The sequence below is a fragment of the Phyllostomus discolor genome, chromosome 10, assembly GCF_004126475.2.
Source record: "Phyllostomus discolor isolate MPI-MPIP mPhyDis1 chromosome 10, mPhyDis1.pri.v3, whole genome shotgun sequence".
NCBI lineage: Eukaryota > Metazoa > Chordata > Mammalia > Chiroptera > Phyllostomidae > Phyllostomus > Phyllostomus discolor.
The window spans coordinates 34,780,399-34,795,180 of record NC_040912.2 but is presented as its reverse complement, the minus strand read 5'-3'; the positions used below and the strand labels follow the sequence as shown (position 1 = coordinate 34,795,180).

Genomic DNA, 14,782 nt, shown 5'->3' with positions numbered 1-14,782 from the left:
AATATCAGAACAAATTTTACCTTATTTTTAAAAACTTAAATTATTTGGTTGCATTCTGATATCAAATTAAATGAAGTGATATATCAAATATTATGCCATAAACTGGTATCAAAGAACAAGACAAACTTAGTGCCGACCCCCTCACTTTAACTCCATGTTACTTTATATAGAAATTTTAACTTAAAACATTTTTAAACTTAGAGAAAAGATGCCTAGGAGAAATCATAAATGTGAAATGTTTTCAAGAATTTCTGGATGAAAAGTTAATTTAGGGAGGATAAATTTAAAAGGAAAAGTAATTTTATTCAATGATTTGGTAAAGCAAATATTTTTACCTGTAAATAATCCAGAAAACCCATTCTTAGCAACAATGTTCTTCATTATAGCCCAGGTTGACGTGGGCTCAGGAACTAAATGTTAAAAAAAATTATTATAAATTACCACTTAATTTCTAAGTGACCTTTGGGATTCATCAAAAGAAAAAATTAGACAAGGCTGTAAGTTTAAAGGTGTGTAGGATGAGATGTAATCAAAGAGGAATATAAAGAAGGCTTCTCCTTAACTATTATCAATATTTGTTTCTTAAGCTTGATAGTGGATATTCTTTATACTTTTTCTACATCTTAAAAACTTTCATAATGAAAAAAATTAAAGATGTATAGAAATATCATGGAGTTCCCTAAGCCAAAGAGAAGTCCTGATAACCATTTTTCATTAAATTTTTATTGCACACATTAAAAAAATTTTTTTTCCTAAAAAGAGGTTCTGAAGAAAATAGCTCATTCTTCCTAGTAAGGTTCTGCTTTATTAAAACTTTTCTGAATAGCCTTGGCTGGTGTGGCTCAGTGGACTGAGTGCCAACATGTGAACCAAAGCGACACTGGTTTGATTCCCAGTCAGGGAACATGCCTGGGTTGCGGGGCCAGGTCCCTAGTAGGGGGCACACAAGAGGCAAGCACACTGATGTTTCTCTCCCTCTCTTTTTCCTTCCCTACCCCTCCCTAAAAATAAATAAATAAAATCTTAAAAAACAAAATAAAACTTTTCTGAATAGATGTGCCAGTCTTGAAAAAAATTAGATTAGTCCTGACTCCTCCACAGGGCAGATTTACCCTCTAACAGTAACATCTCACTTATTTGCAACCACTCAAATAACTGGGACCTATAAAACATTAACTTATATTTTAAAAAGCCAGCAAAACTAGATTTAATGGAGGTTCAGACATAAAGCTTAAGGATGAGCAGTAAATATACAAAGTTCACTTACCTTCATTTTACGCAATGAGCTAAGGAGCTGGTTCAGACCACAGACTACTAGATGCAATAACTAAAAAAGTCTGCTAAGTAGCAGGCATACTACCATGTGAACACTGAGACAGCTGACAGGCTGAAGATTTCAGTCTTTATTTGAGATGAACGGGCTGATGGGCAAAAACACTCTGATATTTACCTCACTAGCTTCTGGGAACTGCATTACAAAACTCATACACATTGTGAACTCTGGGTCATTAAAAAAGATTAAATCACACATTATTAAGCATGCCTAAGAAAAAATGGAAAGATTAGAGAAAGGCATATTTCAAAAATGGCTTTTAGAATTTTGCTGCTTAATGGAGTGGGGCTCATTACTCTTGTGCTCTAGGGTCATATTATTGGCAAGTGTAGCCATATTTTATTCATTTTAATTGCTGAATGTATTACATTATGTGGATTATCACAATTTGGCCATTTCCCTGCCAGGCATATCTAGATGGTTTCTAACTTTTGGGGATTAGGAATCCTTCAGTGAATATCCTTGTACATGTGCAAAAGCTTCTCTAGGACCCATATCTGGGAGTGGACCTGCTTATTCAAAATGCGTTTCTTGATATTGCCATATTATTTTCCAAAGCAGTTATTCCAAATTTATAGTCTCACCTGCAAAGGATGAAAACCATCATTGCTCTACATCCTCCCCAACAATCCAGTGCATATAAGACGTTCTCTTACTACTATTCTTGTTGGCATTTTCCTCATTAATATTAAGATAGAAGGCCTGGCTAGCATAGCTCAGTGGATTGAGTGCGGGTTGCAAACCAAAGTGTCACAGGTTCAATTCCCAGTCAGGGTACATGCCTGGGTTGCAGGCCATGACCCCCAGCAACCGCACATTGATGTTTCCCTCTCTCTGTCTTCCTCCCTTCCCTCTCTAAAAATAAATAAATAAAATCTTAAAAAATATATTAAGATAGAGCATTATTTAGAAGTTTATTAGCCAAGTATAAACATTTTTAAATGATTTTTAAATTTCTGTTTAAGTATTTTAAGATGTTGAATAAGTTTAGAGAAAAAGAAGTTTAACCTGTGGAAAACAGATCTCAGCCAGGTTTAAAAAGTTGAAACCAGAGGTTTAACGTTAAGAAATTAAATATTATGCCCTGGCTGGTATGGCTCAGTGGATTGAGTGCTGGCCTATGAACCAAAAGGCTGCTGGTCTGATTCCCAGTCAGGGCACATGCCTGGGTTGTGGGCCAGGTCCCCAGTAGGGGGTGTGCTGGAGACAACCAATGACGTTTCTTTCCCTCCTTCTCCTTCCTTTCTCTTCTCTCTAAAAGTAATCTTTAAAAAAAGGAATTAAATATAAACAATGTGTTCAAAAGTGAGGTAAATGTTAGCTCTGTTATACAATATAGCAGCTATTAAATCCTAATGTGCTTCTCTACTAGATTATGAGCAGTCTGAGGATTTGGCTACCTCCTCATTTGTCTGAGTACATCAGCATGGTGCCCAACACCAAACAGGCACTCAATCAGTAGCTGACCTTTAATGGATGAAGGATGGAGGTATGTTCTCAGTGCATTGATACAGAGATCATATTCTTCAATGGAACTGACCATATTTTCTTTTTTTGCTCAGAGGTAAAGAATTTGTTATAGCTGAGCTATATGGAATGGAGGAATCCACTTCCAATGGAGCTGATTTACTTTTTTCATGGGCATAAATAACAAATAGAAATGAAAAAACCTGGGCTTTTATCACTCAAATCAGAAGCGCAATTTGCAATAGAAACATATCTTGCTAAATATAAATGGTTCATAGCTGAGTAACAAGCAAAAGTGACCAGCGATAATCATGGAAAATTAAGACCCAAGGCTTACTACTTAAGGTTTATCCTTTTGGGTTTAAATAGAGAAACATTAATTAGAAAAAAAGTGATAGGTAAGAGGTAAATCAAGTGAAAGATGATGCCTCTCTGCTGCCAGTCTCAATGAGGATGCGTGGTCACCTAACCAACATTTTCAAAATATACAAGCTGGAGCCCCACCTCACATCTATTAAGTAAGAGTCCACTGGGGGTGGTGCTCAGCTTTTGGAGTAGTGGAAAAAGCACCCCAGGTGAGTTCAATGATTATTTACCTAGTTAAGTGGATCTCTAACTTTAGTGTGCAGAAGAATCTACCTACAGAAATTCCCACTTTCTCCCTCATCACTACGACTACCACCACCACCTCACTGCCAAGTCATCAAGCATTTATGACAAACTACACCAAAGACAATATTCCTACTACATTAAGTAGTTTACTTAATGGGAAAAACAGGAATTCTGATGAGCTGAAAGGAAGACGAAACAAAATAATTTTGAACTATAAAGGGAGAAAAGATGATAGGGCTTAGGCAGCTAGAAAGCTCACACCTAAACCAGGGAAGAACCAGTGGGAGAACCCTGATGATAAACCTCTAAGGTTTTAGTTTGCTTCTATTAGAGGGCACTAGACTTTCGTAAGTCAGGAACAAAGTTGTCACTACTATTCACCAGACTCATTTTCAGAGGTCTATAATCAATGCTTCTTTCAACATTAGAACACCCATTTTATTTTGTATGCAAATATTCTGGGGGGTTAGAACAATTTATTTACATTATAATATGCTTACACATGGCATATGTCATGCAATTTTGTAATGGATAATTTCCAGTTGGTTTGCTACACTTTCTATGGATAATAAACATTAACAGAATGGATCTAGTAGACACAAGTAAGAGCACACTTTTGTTCTAGAAGAAACTGTAGGTTATAAAGTAAAAATAAATGGAATAATAGGAAAACATATCAAAAGAAGGGAAGCTAAAAATAAATAGAAAAAAATCAAATAAAATGTATGTGCATACTAATGGAACAAAGCACAGTGAGAGAGAAAGGTTTCCTAGTAATTTACTATCCTTCACCCTGATTTGTCCAGCTCTATTTGAAAAAAATACTTACATAATTTAATCTTCTATTTAGAGCAGGTATAAGATTCAACTGATGGCAGGCAAAATAAATAGACTTTAAGATTTCTTAAATTTTTTGTTTAGAGTATTTATTCCTGGGTATTCCATTCTAAGAGTATATTACTTTCAGTTAAAGAGTAAAGCAGAGGGAAAAATAATCTTATCCCTATTTCAGATATTCCTAAATTAGTATCTGGAAAGAAAAACAAAAATTTTCATGGCATCTTAAAAAAGTTTTAAATTAAACTTACTTTTATAACATTCATACATCCAAAGTTGTGTCTGCTTTTGTGTTTTTACCACATCAAATGGCAAAGTCACAACAGCTGCAAACTATTAAAAAGAAAAATTGATTAATTTAAACCTGCCTTTAAATTTTCCTAAAATTACATTCTTTTAATTAGCACATTACTTAATAATTTATTCTTGTGTGTGGTTTAAGAAGGTGGTCTAGTTTTATTTTTCTGCACCTATCCAATTTTCCGAACACCATTTATTGAATAAACTAACTTTAGCTTGTTGTATGTGCTTGCCTCCTCTGTTGAATATTAACTGACTCTAAAGGTGTGGGTTTATTGCTGGGCTCTTTATTCTGTTCCACTGACCTATGTGTCTGTTCTTATGCTGTTTTCATTACTATTGCCTTATATATAGTTTATTAGGTAGTGTGATTCCTCCAACCCTGTTCTTCTTTCTCAGGATTGCTGTTGCTGATACATTGCTCGTGGGATTACAAATTGTTACAACTGCTATGGTAAACAGTATGAGGTCCGTCCCTCAAAAAATTAAAAGTAGAATTACCATGTAATCAAGCCATTCCACTTCTGTGTACATACCTAAAGGAACTGAAAGCAGGGTCTTGAAGATATATTCATATGGGGGGAGGGCAAAACCCCCCCAGAATTTATTGATAAAAAATGGTGTATTTATTCTTACACGTTTAAACTTCAGTCAGCTTCAAAGTACTCTCAATTTAAAGCAATAGACCTATCAAAACATCTTTTCCACTGCTTTAAACAGTTTTTGAACTCGTCAATTTTGATGTCTTTTAGTGCTTCTGCCATTTTTTGTTTCACCTCTTCCACATCAGCAAAACGTTTCCCTTTGAGGACTTTTTTCATTCAGGGGATCAGGGGAACAAAAAGAAAAAATCTCTCAGGGCGAGATTGGGTGAATAAGGAGGGTGGGGCACAGGGGTCATGCCATTTTTTGTCAAAAACTGCTGAACACTCAGCACGGTAGGGGCAGGTGCACCCATAAATCACCCATCGTGAAATGGGCAAACATGTTGAGAGAGTCTTTAAAAAAGAATTCACTGAAGCTGAACACAGCCTTTCAAAACACCACCTGGTGAACTGACACAGGTTCTTAGAACACTCATCTAGTGGGGGAAGCCTATACTACAAGGGGCCTTCCCTCCAGAAGACCACTCCAGGTTTTTTGGGGTCCTCCTCATATATGTACTATAACAAAAACAGACACAAAATGCATTTAAAAATATTTGAATGGGTGGTAATTTATTTGCTCAAAATAGGATAGTAAATATTTAGAAAATTTTTAAAACAGTGTACCTCAAAAGTACTATTTGAAAAGACATGAAATGTATAATATTTTGTTATGTTTAAATAAGACAATTATCATTATTCTAGTGTATTAACAAAAGAATAAACTTACAGAACCAGACAATGCCCCTGAAGTGAAGTTGATCATAAACGTTGGTTCATATACACCTAACTTCTCACACAACCATTTCTTTAAAACTTCATAGTTATACCAGTACATTGCTATAAAAACAGAATGAAATGAACACACAATTAGAAATGAAATGCAGACTTTAAAGAAAATATTTATGAAGTTATATATCAAAGGAAAGGAGACATTCTAATCTGTATACATCATTCTTTCTGTTTGCACATGTATTAGGTGAGATTTTTTTAGAAAGGCACCAAATTATCAATAATGTGCAAGCAGTTTTATAAACAAACAAAAAAACTATGCATTGGTGAAGAAGGATTTTAATTCCAAAATATGACAAAGACAGTAGGAGAAGGAAAAGTGCAAGCCAATCTCATTCACAAACATATGTGTAAAATCTTACAAAGATTAAATAATGAAGAACAACTGAAGCCAAAGGTCATAAGCATCATACACTATGACTAGATTGGTTTATGTGAGGAATGCAAAGGTAGCAAATACAATAAACCCTATAGATGCCATATATCACATTGACAGAACCATGGGGTCACTTTCATTTAAAGCAAACAAATTTCTTGGAAACAGGGTTAAAAGAGAACTACTTTAATTTGATAAAGCATATGCACCAAGGACATGATGCTGGGTAACCACCTACAGAGGTACATGAAATCGAATACTTATTTCACTCCATAACCACAAATTAATTATAGATAAATGAATGACAAACAAAACAGTGCCCAACCTCCATAATAATCAGAAAAATGTAAGTTAAGGAGACATAACCACTTTAAATTACTAAACAAAAATTAAGAACCTAGACAATAAAAGTGCTGGGGAGGGTATGCAGTGAAGCTGATAGGTGTGTAGATTCACACAACTACATTAAAAATGTTTGTATTACCTAGTAAAATTTTGAATGTATGAACTAGCAAATCTAATACTGGAGAAATTCTTGTATATGTACACTAAGAGACATATAATGTTCACAGCAGCATTGTTTGCTTACACATAAACATGAGTAAAAATGAAGAAAATACTTATAAAATTAAGAATAAACCTTAGCTTTTCTTTATTAATTATAAGAAAACAATTCCATTTACTATTGCAATAAAAAAATGGTACCTAGGAATAAATTTAAACAAGGCAGTAAAAGACCTGTACTCAGAATATTATAGGACATTGAAAAAAGAAGTTGAGGAAGATACAAAGAAGTGGAAGTACATACTCTGTTCATGGCTTGAAAAAATTAACACCATTAAAATGTTCATACTACTCAAACTAATATATAGAGTCAATGCAGTTCCTATTAACAAATGGCATACTTCACAGATCTAGAACAAATATTCTAAAATATTTATATGGAATAAAAATTGCCTCAGCAATCTTGAGAAAGAACAAAGTTGGAGGAATCACAGTACTTGATATCAATCTATACTACAAAGCCACATGTAATCAAAACAGGCGTCCAGATCAATGGAACAGAATAGAGAGCCTAGAAATAAGCTACATCCTTATGATCGATCAGTATTTGACAAAGGAGGCAAGAGCATACAAGGGAATAAAGAGTCTCTTTAATAAAAACTGTGCTAGGAAAATTGGAGAGGTACACGCAAAAAATGAAACTAGCCCACCAACTTACAAGATACACAAGAATAAACTCAAACTGGATAAAAGACTTCAATGTAAGTCACAAAACTATAAAAATCTGAGAAGAAACCATAAGCACTAAAAAATCTCAGACATCTCTTGTAGCAATATTTTTGCTAATATATCTCCTAGGTAAGGGAAACAAAGGAAAATGAATGAATGGGACTACACCAAACTAAAAACTGCACAGCAAAAGAAACCATAAGATAGCAAAGAGGGAACCCACTGTATGTGAGAACATATTTGCCAATGATATGGGGTTGGCCAAAAACCAGTTTGGTTTTTTCCATAAAATAAAAGACATTTTTCATTTTCACCAATAACTTAATTGATTTGGATATTTTGAATATGTCAGCTATCTCCCATGTGGAAATAACACTGATTGTTCTCAATGTCTCGATTTGATCACTATCAACTTCAATTAGTCTACGTGACTGTAGATCATCATCCAGTGAGAAATCTCCAGCAAGAAACCACAAACCACTTTTGACATATTTGATCAGTCACAGCACTGTCTCCATACACTGCACAAATCTTTTTTTCTTTGTATTTCAGTTGCATTTTTACCTTCCTTGAAATAATAAAGCATAATATGCTGAAAATGTTGCTTATTTTTCCATTGTCAATATTGAAATGGCTACACAAAAACTCACCAATTTTGATAAGTTTTTTTGTTAAATGCATGTTGATATGACACCTGTTGCAATACAATCTAACAAACTTGTTTCAAATGACATTAAAGACAACTAAGTGTTAGTACAGCCATCTTACAGGAAAAAAAACAAAATGGACTTTTGGTTCAATACATCTGATAAGGGGTTAATTTCCAAAATATATAAAGAACTCAATACCAGGAAGATAAAAAATCCAATTAAAAAATGGTTGAAGCCACTTCTATTCAACACAGTATCGGAAGTCCTAGCCACAGCAATCAGACAAGATAGAGAAATAAAAGGCACCCAAATTGGAAAGGAGGAAGGAAAACTCCCATTGTTTGCAGATAACATGATAGTGTACATTGAAAACCCTATAGACTCTACTAAAAAACTACTTGACCTAGTAAGTGAATTGTGCAAAACAGCAGGATACAAAGGCAATATTCAGAAATAGAAGGCATTTTTGAAAACCAACAACAAAGTATCAAAAATAGAAATCAGGAAAAAAATCCTATTTGCTACAGCAACAAGAAAAATAAAGTACCTAAGAATAAACATAACCAAGGAGGTAAAAGACTTGTACTCAGAAAACTACACAACACTGAAGAAAAAAATTAAGGAAGACACAAACAAATAGAAGTATATACTGTGTTCATGGATTTGAAGAATAAATATCATCACAATGTCCATACTACCCAAAGCAATTTATAGATTCAATGCAATTCCTATTAAAATACCTATGACATATTTCACAGATACAGAACATTTCAAAAATTTTATGGAACCATAAACAACACAAATTAGTCGCAGTAATTTTGAGAAAGAAGAACAAAGTAGGATAGATCACAATACTTGATATCAAACTATATTACTAGGCCACTGTAATCAAAATAGTCTGGTACTGGCATAAGAACAGACACATAGCTCAATGGAAGAGAATAGGGAGCCCAGAAATAAACCCAAGTTTCTATGATCAGTTAATATTTGACAAAGAGGGCAGAAGAATAAAGTGGAGTAAAACTAGCTTCTTCAATAGATGGTGTTGGGAGAGCTGGACAGTTATATGCAAAAAATGAAACATGACAACCAACTTATACCATATACAAAAATAAAATCAAATGGATAAAAGACTTAAATATAAGTTGCAACACCATAAAGGTCCTAGAGAACATAGGCAGGATAATCTCAAGATACTCCATACAGCAATATTTTCACTGATATGTTCCCTAGAGCAAGGGACATAAAGAAAAGAGTAAACAAATGGGACTTCATCAAAATAAAAAGCTTCTGTATGGCTGAAGAAAACATCAGCAAAATGAAAAGAGAACCAACTGTATGTGAAAGCATACTGCTAATGACACCTCAAACAAAGGTCTGATCTCCAAAATAATGAACTCACATGATTCCACTCCAGGAAGACAAACAACCCAATTAAAAACTGGGCAAGGGATATGAACAGATACTTCTCCAAGGAGAACATGCAGAGGGCCCAGAGACATGTGAAAAGATGCTAAGCATCACTAGCCATCAGAAAGATGCAAATTAAAACCACAATGAGATGCCACTTCACACCAGTCAGAATGGCTATTATAAAGAAATGAACAAACAAGTGCTGGCAAGGTTGCAGAGAAAAGGGAACCCTAGTGCACTGTTGGTGGGAATGCAGATTGGTGCAGCCATTGTGAAAAACACTATGGAATTTCTTCAAAAAAACTAAAAATGGAACTGCCTTTTGACCCAGCAATTCCATGGCTGGGATTATAGCCTAAAAACCCTGAAACATCAATTCAAAAGGACTTATGTACCATAATATTCATAGCAGCACCATTTACAATAGCCAAGTGCTAGAAGCAACCTAAGTGTGCATCAGTAAATGCGTGGATCAATAAACTGTAGTACATTTACACAATGGAATACTACATAGCAGAGAGAAAGAAGGAACTTCTACCTTTTACGACAGCATGGATGGAACTGGAGAGTATAATGCCGAGTGAAATAAGCCAGTAGGTAAAAGACAAATACCATGTGACCTCACTTATAAGTAGAATCTAATGAACAATAAACTAATGAGGAAAACAGAACCAGAGACATGGAAACAGGGAGCAGACTGACAGCTTAAGAGGAAGGGGGGGGCAGAGGGGAAAGGTGGAAAGAAGGGGAAGGGATTAGTCAACATATATGAATGACCCATGGACATGGACGATGGTGTGGGGTGTGGGCTGGGTGGAGAGAGGCAGAGGGGAAAAACTGGGACAACTGTAATAGAATAAACAATAAAAATATTTTTTATTTTTAAAACCATCTTAATAAAGTAAGATTGTATATAAAAAAGAAAAATACAAAGTAGAAGCTACCAATGGGTGTATGTTATACTAGAGGAGAATATATGTGGTTTTCTGGTTTCATGATTTTAAAAACTGTAATGTTCTAGTTCATATACTGAAGTTGTGACTTCATTGGTGTTCATTTTATTAGTATACTTTATCATTTATATCTGTTACTTTTTCTATGTCAAATATCAATTAGTACAAAAATATATTTGGCCTAGGAATTTATGATTAATTACATACTATGTTTTTAAACTGATCACAAAATGTTCAGGAAAAATACTAATGAAGATGGAAAGATGCACAGAGATATGAATAGGAGAGCCAAAAAAATGATTAACTAAAAAGAAAAAAGAAAGCAGAACATTAATACAAAGGTCCTTAGTAATTATTTCTTTCAGGTCTTAAATGAAAATTCCCATGATATACAAGAGAAAGAGTACTGAAGTATGCACATTTGACAAGATATTTGTTAGCTTTATACTTCTTTTTCACAACTTTCACCCATTTCATAATTCAACATAATCTTAATCTCCTATCAGATTTATAGTCTTATTTACAAGACACTCATTTAATAGGGAAGATTTTTGTCTTTGAAAGTTGAAAAAGTAGGGGTCAGAATTATTCACAGGCAGTCTTAAATGTATTTTGTGATATTTTGATTTGCAGTTTACTCACCTTATTAATTATGACTTGTTTAGAATAAGTTAAAGATAGTTTGTATCATCTAAATACAAATGAATACCAATTAATGTTTGAATAGAAATTAAACATAAGAAGAAAATAAAACCAGGCTTGAATGAGAAACCATTCAATGAAGAACCATAAAGCTCTGAGAGTCCAACACTGAACTAGGAGTTTGTGGTTACTAAACAAGACAGCTCACCCTTAGCCTTAGGGATTAAAGTTTAGTTGATTTTAATGTAATATATAAATAAGACAAAGCTACTTAACATTTGGCAGATATGAATAAGATAAATCCTACCTGAGAATGGTACATCTCTAAAAAGAGTAGGAGCCCAACCTCTCCAAAGGGAAATCCAACCATCTTCAGATATTTTCTTGCTGACAAACTGATGCAGTTCCTTGTAAGAAAACTTCTTAGATTGCATGTTGGTTCTTATCAATTCTAATGGACTTATCACAGTTACTGCACCAACTAATACAAACAACCAAATATTAAAAAACAAAAACAGAGTCATGTACTATGCAAACACGTGCAAAATTAATAGTTCATGCATTTTATATTTTAAATTTCTATTCTGAAATGTCTGCAAACCTTAAAAATCAAATCTGTAATGCCAACACACAGGAACCCATTTCTTTTTCCTTGGTAAGGGTAATTCTTAAATGTCTGTTTTCATATACCTTACTCTTTCTGGTTTCAACTCATACAAGGGAAGTTCCAGAAATATACATCAACTAGAACTACTACAGAAACTTCACTCCAACTGCACAGAGAAAAACATCCTTCTACACAGAGGCAAATTCCCTTCTGGTGAAACTCTGAATCTCAAAGTCTGTAAGGAAAATGATTCAGGACTTTTGCATCTATCTGATGTCATCCTCATATCCAGAATCTAAAGTCTAAAAGTCTTTCTAAAATCTCTGTCCAATATTTGACAAGGATGGATTGATTCCATTTCTTTCTGATAGCAATTACCATGTCATATGACTTCTAGAGTATAAATACTACCAAATTAGCACAAACTATAAATGCAAAATGTGTATTACCAAGAGTCTGAATTTTATACGAATTCTCTGTGAATGTCAAAATTTTAAATGAAACTTTAAACATAGATCAAAATGAAAATATAATAAACTTATTACTTACATCTGGCCACAATTCCAGCAACAATTGGTATGCGGCTTTCATTTTCTCCCAATTTAGATCTCAGGAGAGCAGTTAATTGGTCATAGCAGGTAAAATAAATAACTGTGGCAGGAACTGCCATTACTCTGTTAGAAACACGCAAGCAAAAAGATTTGCATAAAATTATCGAAAATGCTTAAATACATTATTAAATACAAGCTAAATTCCTCATGTTTTGTATAAGCTAAAAAACATAACAAATCAGCCTACGAGATCAATTTTTCTTTTATTTTAAAAATTATTAACTTAGTAGGTTGCAAAAAAACCAACCAACCATAAAATAGGTATCTGCCCTCCAGAAGTTTACATGCTAGCTGTGAAAATAAGTTAGAGTACCAGTCAGATCATAAGCAGGAAGAGATAAATGAGGACACTTCTCTGTCTCCTAGACTTGTTCTATGTTCTATCTGTTTCTGGCCTTCCAAATATCGTAACATAAAAATCATTGAAGTAAAAAGTACGAGAGCAATTGTAACATAGTTTTGAACTCTGGACCATACACCTGCTTACAAAACTGGAAATAAATTATAATTAATGATGCCAGACTTATATATACTAGTATCAAGGATATTCCAATGACATTCTTTCAAATGAAAATATCAAAAGGGAATTATTAACTAAACACAAAGTTGCAGGCGCTGTCATGTCGTAAATACTAATGCAACAAGAGACCAGTCTATGTTTATGGATTAACTAAAGGACATTCACAGACCATACTATGGAATGACTAATATTCTATAATGAAGTTTGATGATGAGAATTTTGAAATATGATTGTCTGCTGGTCTTAGATCTACCACTAACTTTATAAGTTTAGGCAGTATTTAAAATATATGCCTCAAGGTTGACTAATTTGCCCCATTAAAAAGATAAATTAGCAAGAAACAAGGTATGTAAGGGCAAGGTATTAGTTGGGACTTTTAATTAAGCCTTACTAGTTTATCATAGTAATTCATATAATGGCTAGTGAGAAGAGAATTAAAATCATCTGGAAAAGGAAAAGTATACTTATCACAATGTCTCATTATTTTAGTAAAATAAACAAAAAGCCATACATTAAATTTTCAATTTCTGAACATGAAAAGAAAAGTTATGCTTGTGTGCCAGACACAACACAGCGAGCTTGGTTGTTCCAATCTTCTATCAGGTCAGGAGGGCATTATTTGCATGCTTGACCTTCAGCCAACTCCAAGAAAGTTAGCCCTTGGAATATTCCCTACTATCAGGTTTTTTTCTGTATCTGGAACTAAACCCACTTGTCTAGGTTGATTTGTGCAAATGATGTGGTTTCTGGTGAACATCTGCTTTTCTTCTAGGGGTCTGGACTTTGGTAATCAGAGTTGGTCACAAACACTGAATGTGCCTATGCCATCCACCCTCAATAAAAGCCCCAGAGTCTAAAATTCAGTGTGATTTAAGGCAGAAACACTTTTCACATGCTGCTGTAGTTCAGGCTGAGAAAATAAATGCATCCTGGGTGGTGTCATGAGAGAGGACTCTGGAGCCTATTGCCTGGTCAACTTCTTTTGTGTCTTTCTCCTGTCTGATGCTTTGTGTCTTTTTGTAATAAACCACAGACATGAGCGCAACCTTCTTTAGGTCCCATGAGACCTTGCAGCAAATCCTCAAATGTGTTGGTGTTGTGGAACTCACAAAAAAATGTTTTAAAAAGTTCTAATATTAAAAATGCAATTTTGTCTAATCATGCTGATTATAAAGCAAAACAAACACCACCATCACTTACTAAAAAATATATTAAATTTCAACTTACAAGGTAGGGGGAAGGCCACTCCACAGGGATGTAATCCCCTCATTTCGAATGATTTTCAAAAAGGCATCCTAAAATTATAATAGAAAATAGTAGTCTAAATACATCCCTAAATCTGATATATAAAAAGTTTATGCTAATAATTGATTGGTAATTTGATTCTCTCAAGTGTTTATTTCTAAAATATAAGCTTCTCAGATTTATGTAGGGGCAATATTTTTTAAAGGAATTTTCCCCTGGCCAAGTAGCTCAGTTGGTTAGAATTCAATCCCAATACACCAAAGTCGTGGGTTTGATCCCTAATCAGGACACATACAAGGATCAATCAATGAATGCATAAGTAAGTGAAACAAATAGGTGTTTCCCTTTCTCTATCTCTGTTAAAAAACAAACAAACAAACAATGTCATTCTTCTCAGAACTAGAACAAATAATCCTAAAATTTGTATGGAACCACACAAGACCCCTAACAGCCAAAGCAATCTTAAGAAGAACAAAGTTGGAGGTATAGTGTTCCCTAATCTGAAACTACACAACAAAGCTATAATAATAAAAACAGCATGATACTA

At 34.1% G+C, this 14,782-nt stretch overlaps 1 protein-coding gene across 3 annotated transcripts in view; it reads right to left on the bottom strand.

The window, feature by feature from the left end:
* The window catches only part of SLC25A40 (solute carrier family 25 member 40), a 39,811-nt gene that overhangs the window by 1,521 nt on the left and 23,508 nt on the right, over positions 1 to 14,782 (bottom strand). For all 3 annotated transcript variants that reach the window (XM_036010661.1, XM_036010662.1, XM_036010663.1), the window contains exons 6-11: positions 14,218 to 14,285; positions 12,409 to 12,533; positions 11,560 to 11,733; positions 5,924 to 6,033; positions 4,501 to 4,582; positions 336 to 410 (exon numbers count right to left, since the gene is read on the bottom strand). In XM_036010661.1, coding sequence (XP_035866554.1) covers positions 336 to 410; positions 4,501 to 4,582; positions 5,924 to 6,033; positions 11,560 to 11,733; positions 12,409 to 12,533; positions 14,218 to 14,285 — 634 coding nt within the window. The remainder of the gene's footprint in view (positions 1 to 335; positions 411 to 4,500; positions 4,583 to 5,923; positions 6,034 to 11,559; positions 11,734 to 12,408; positions 12,534 to 14,217; positions 14,286 to 14,782) is intronic.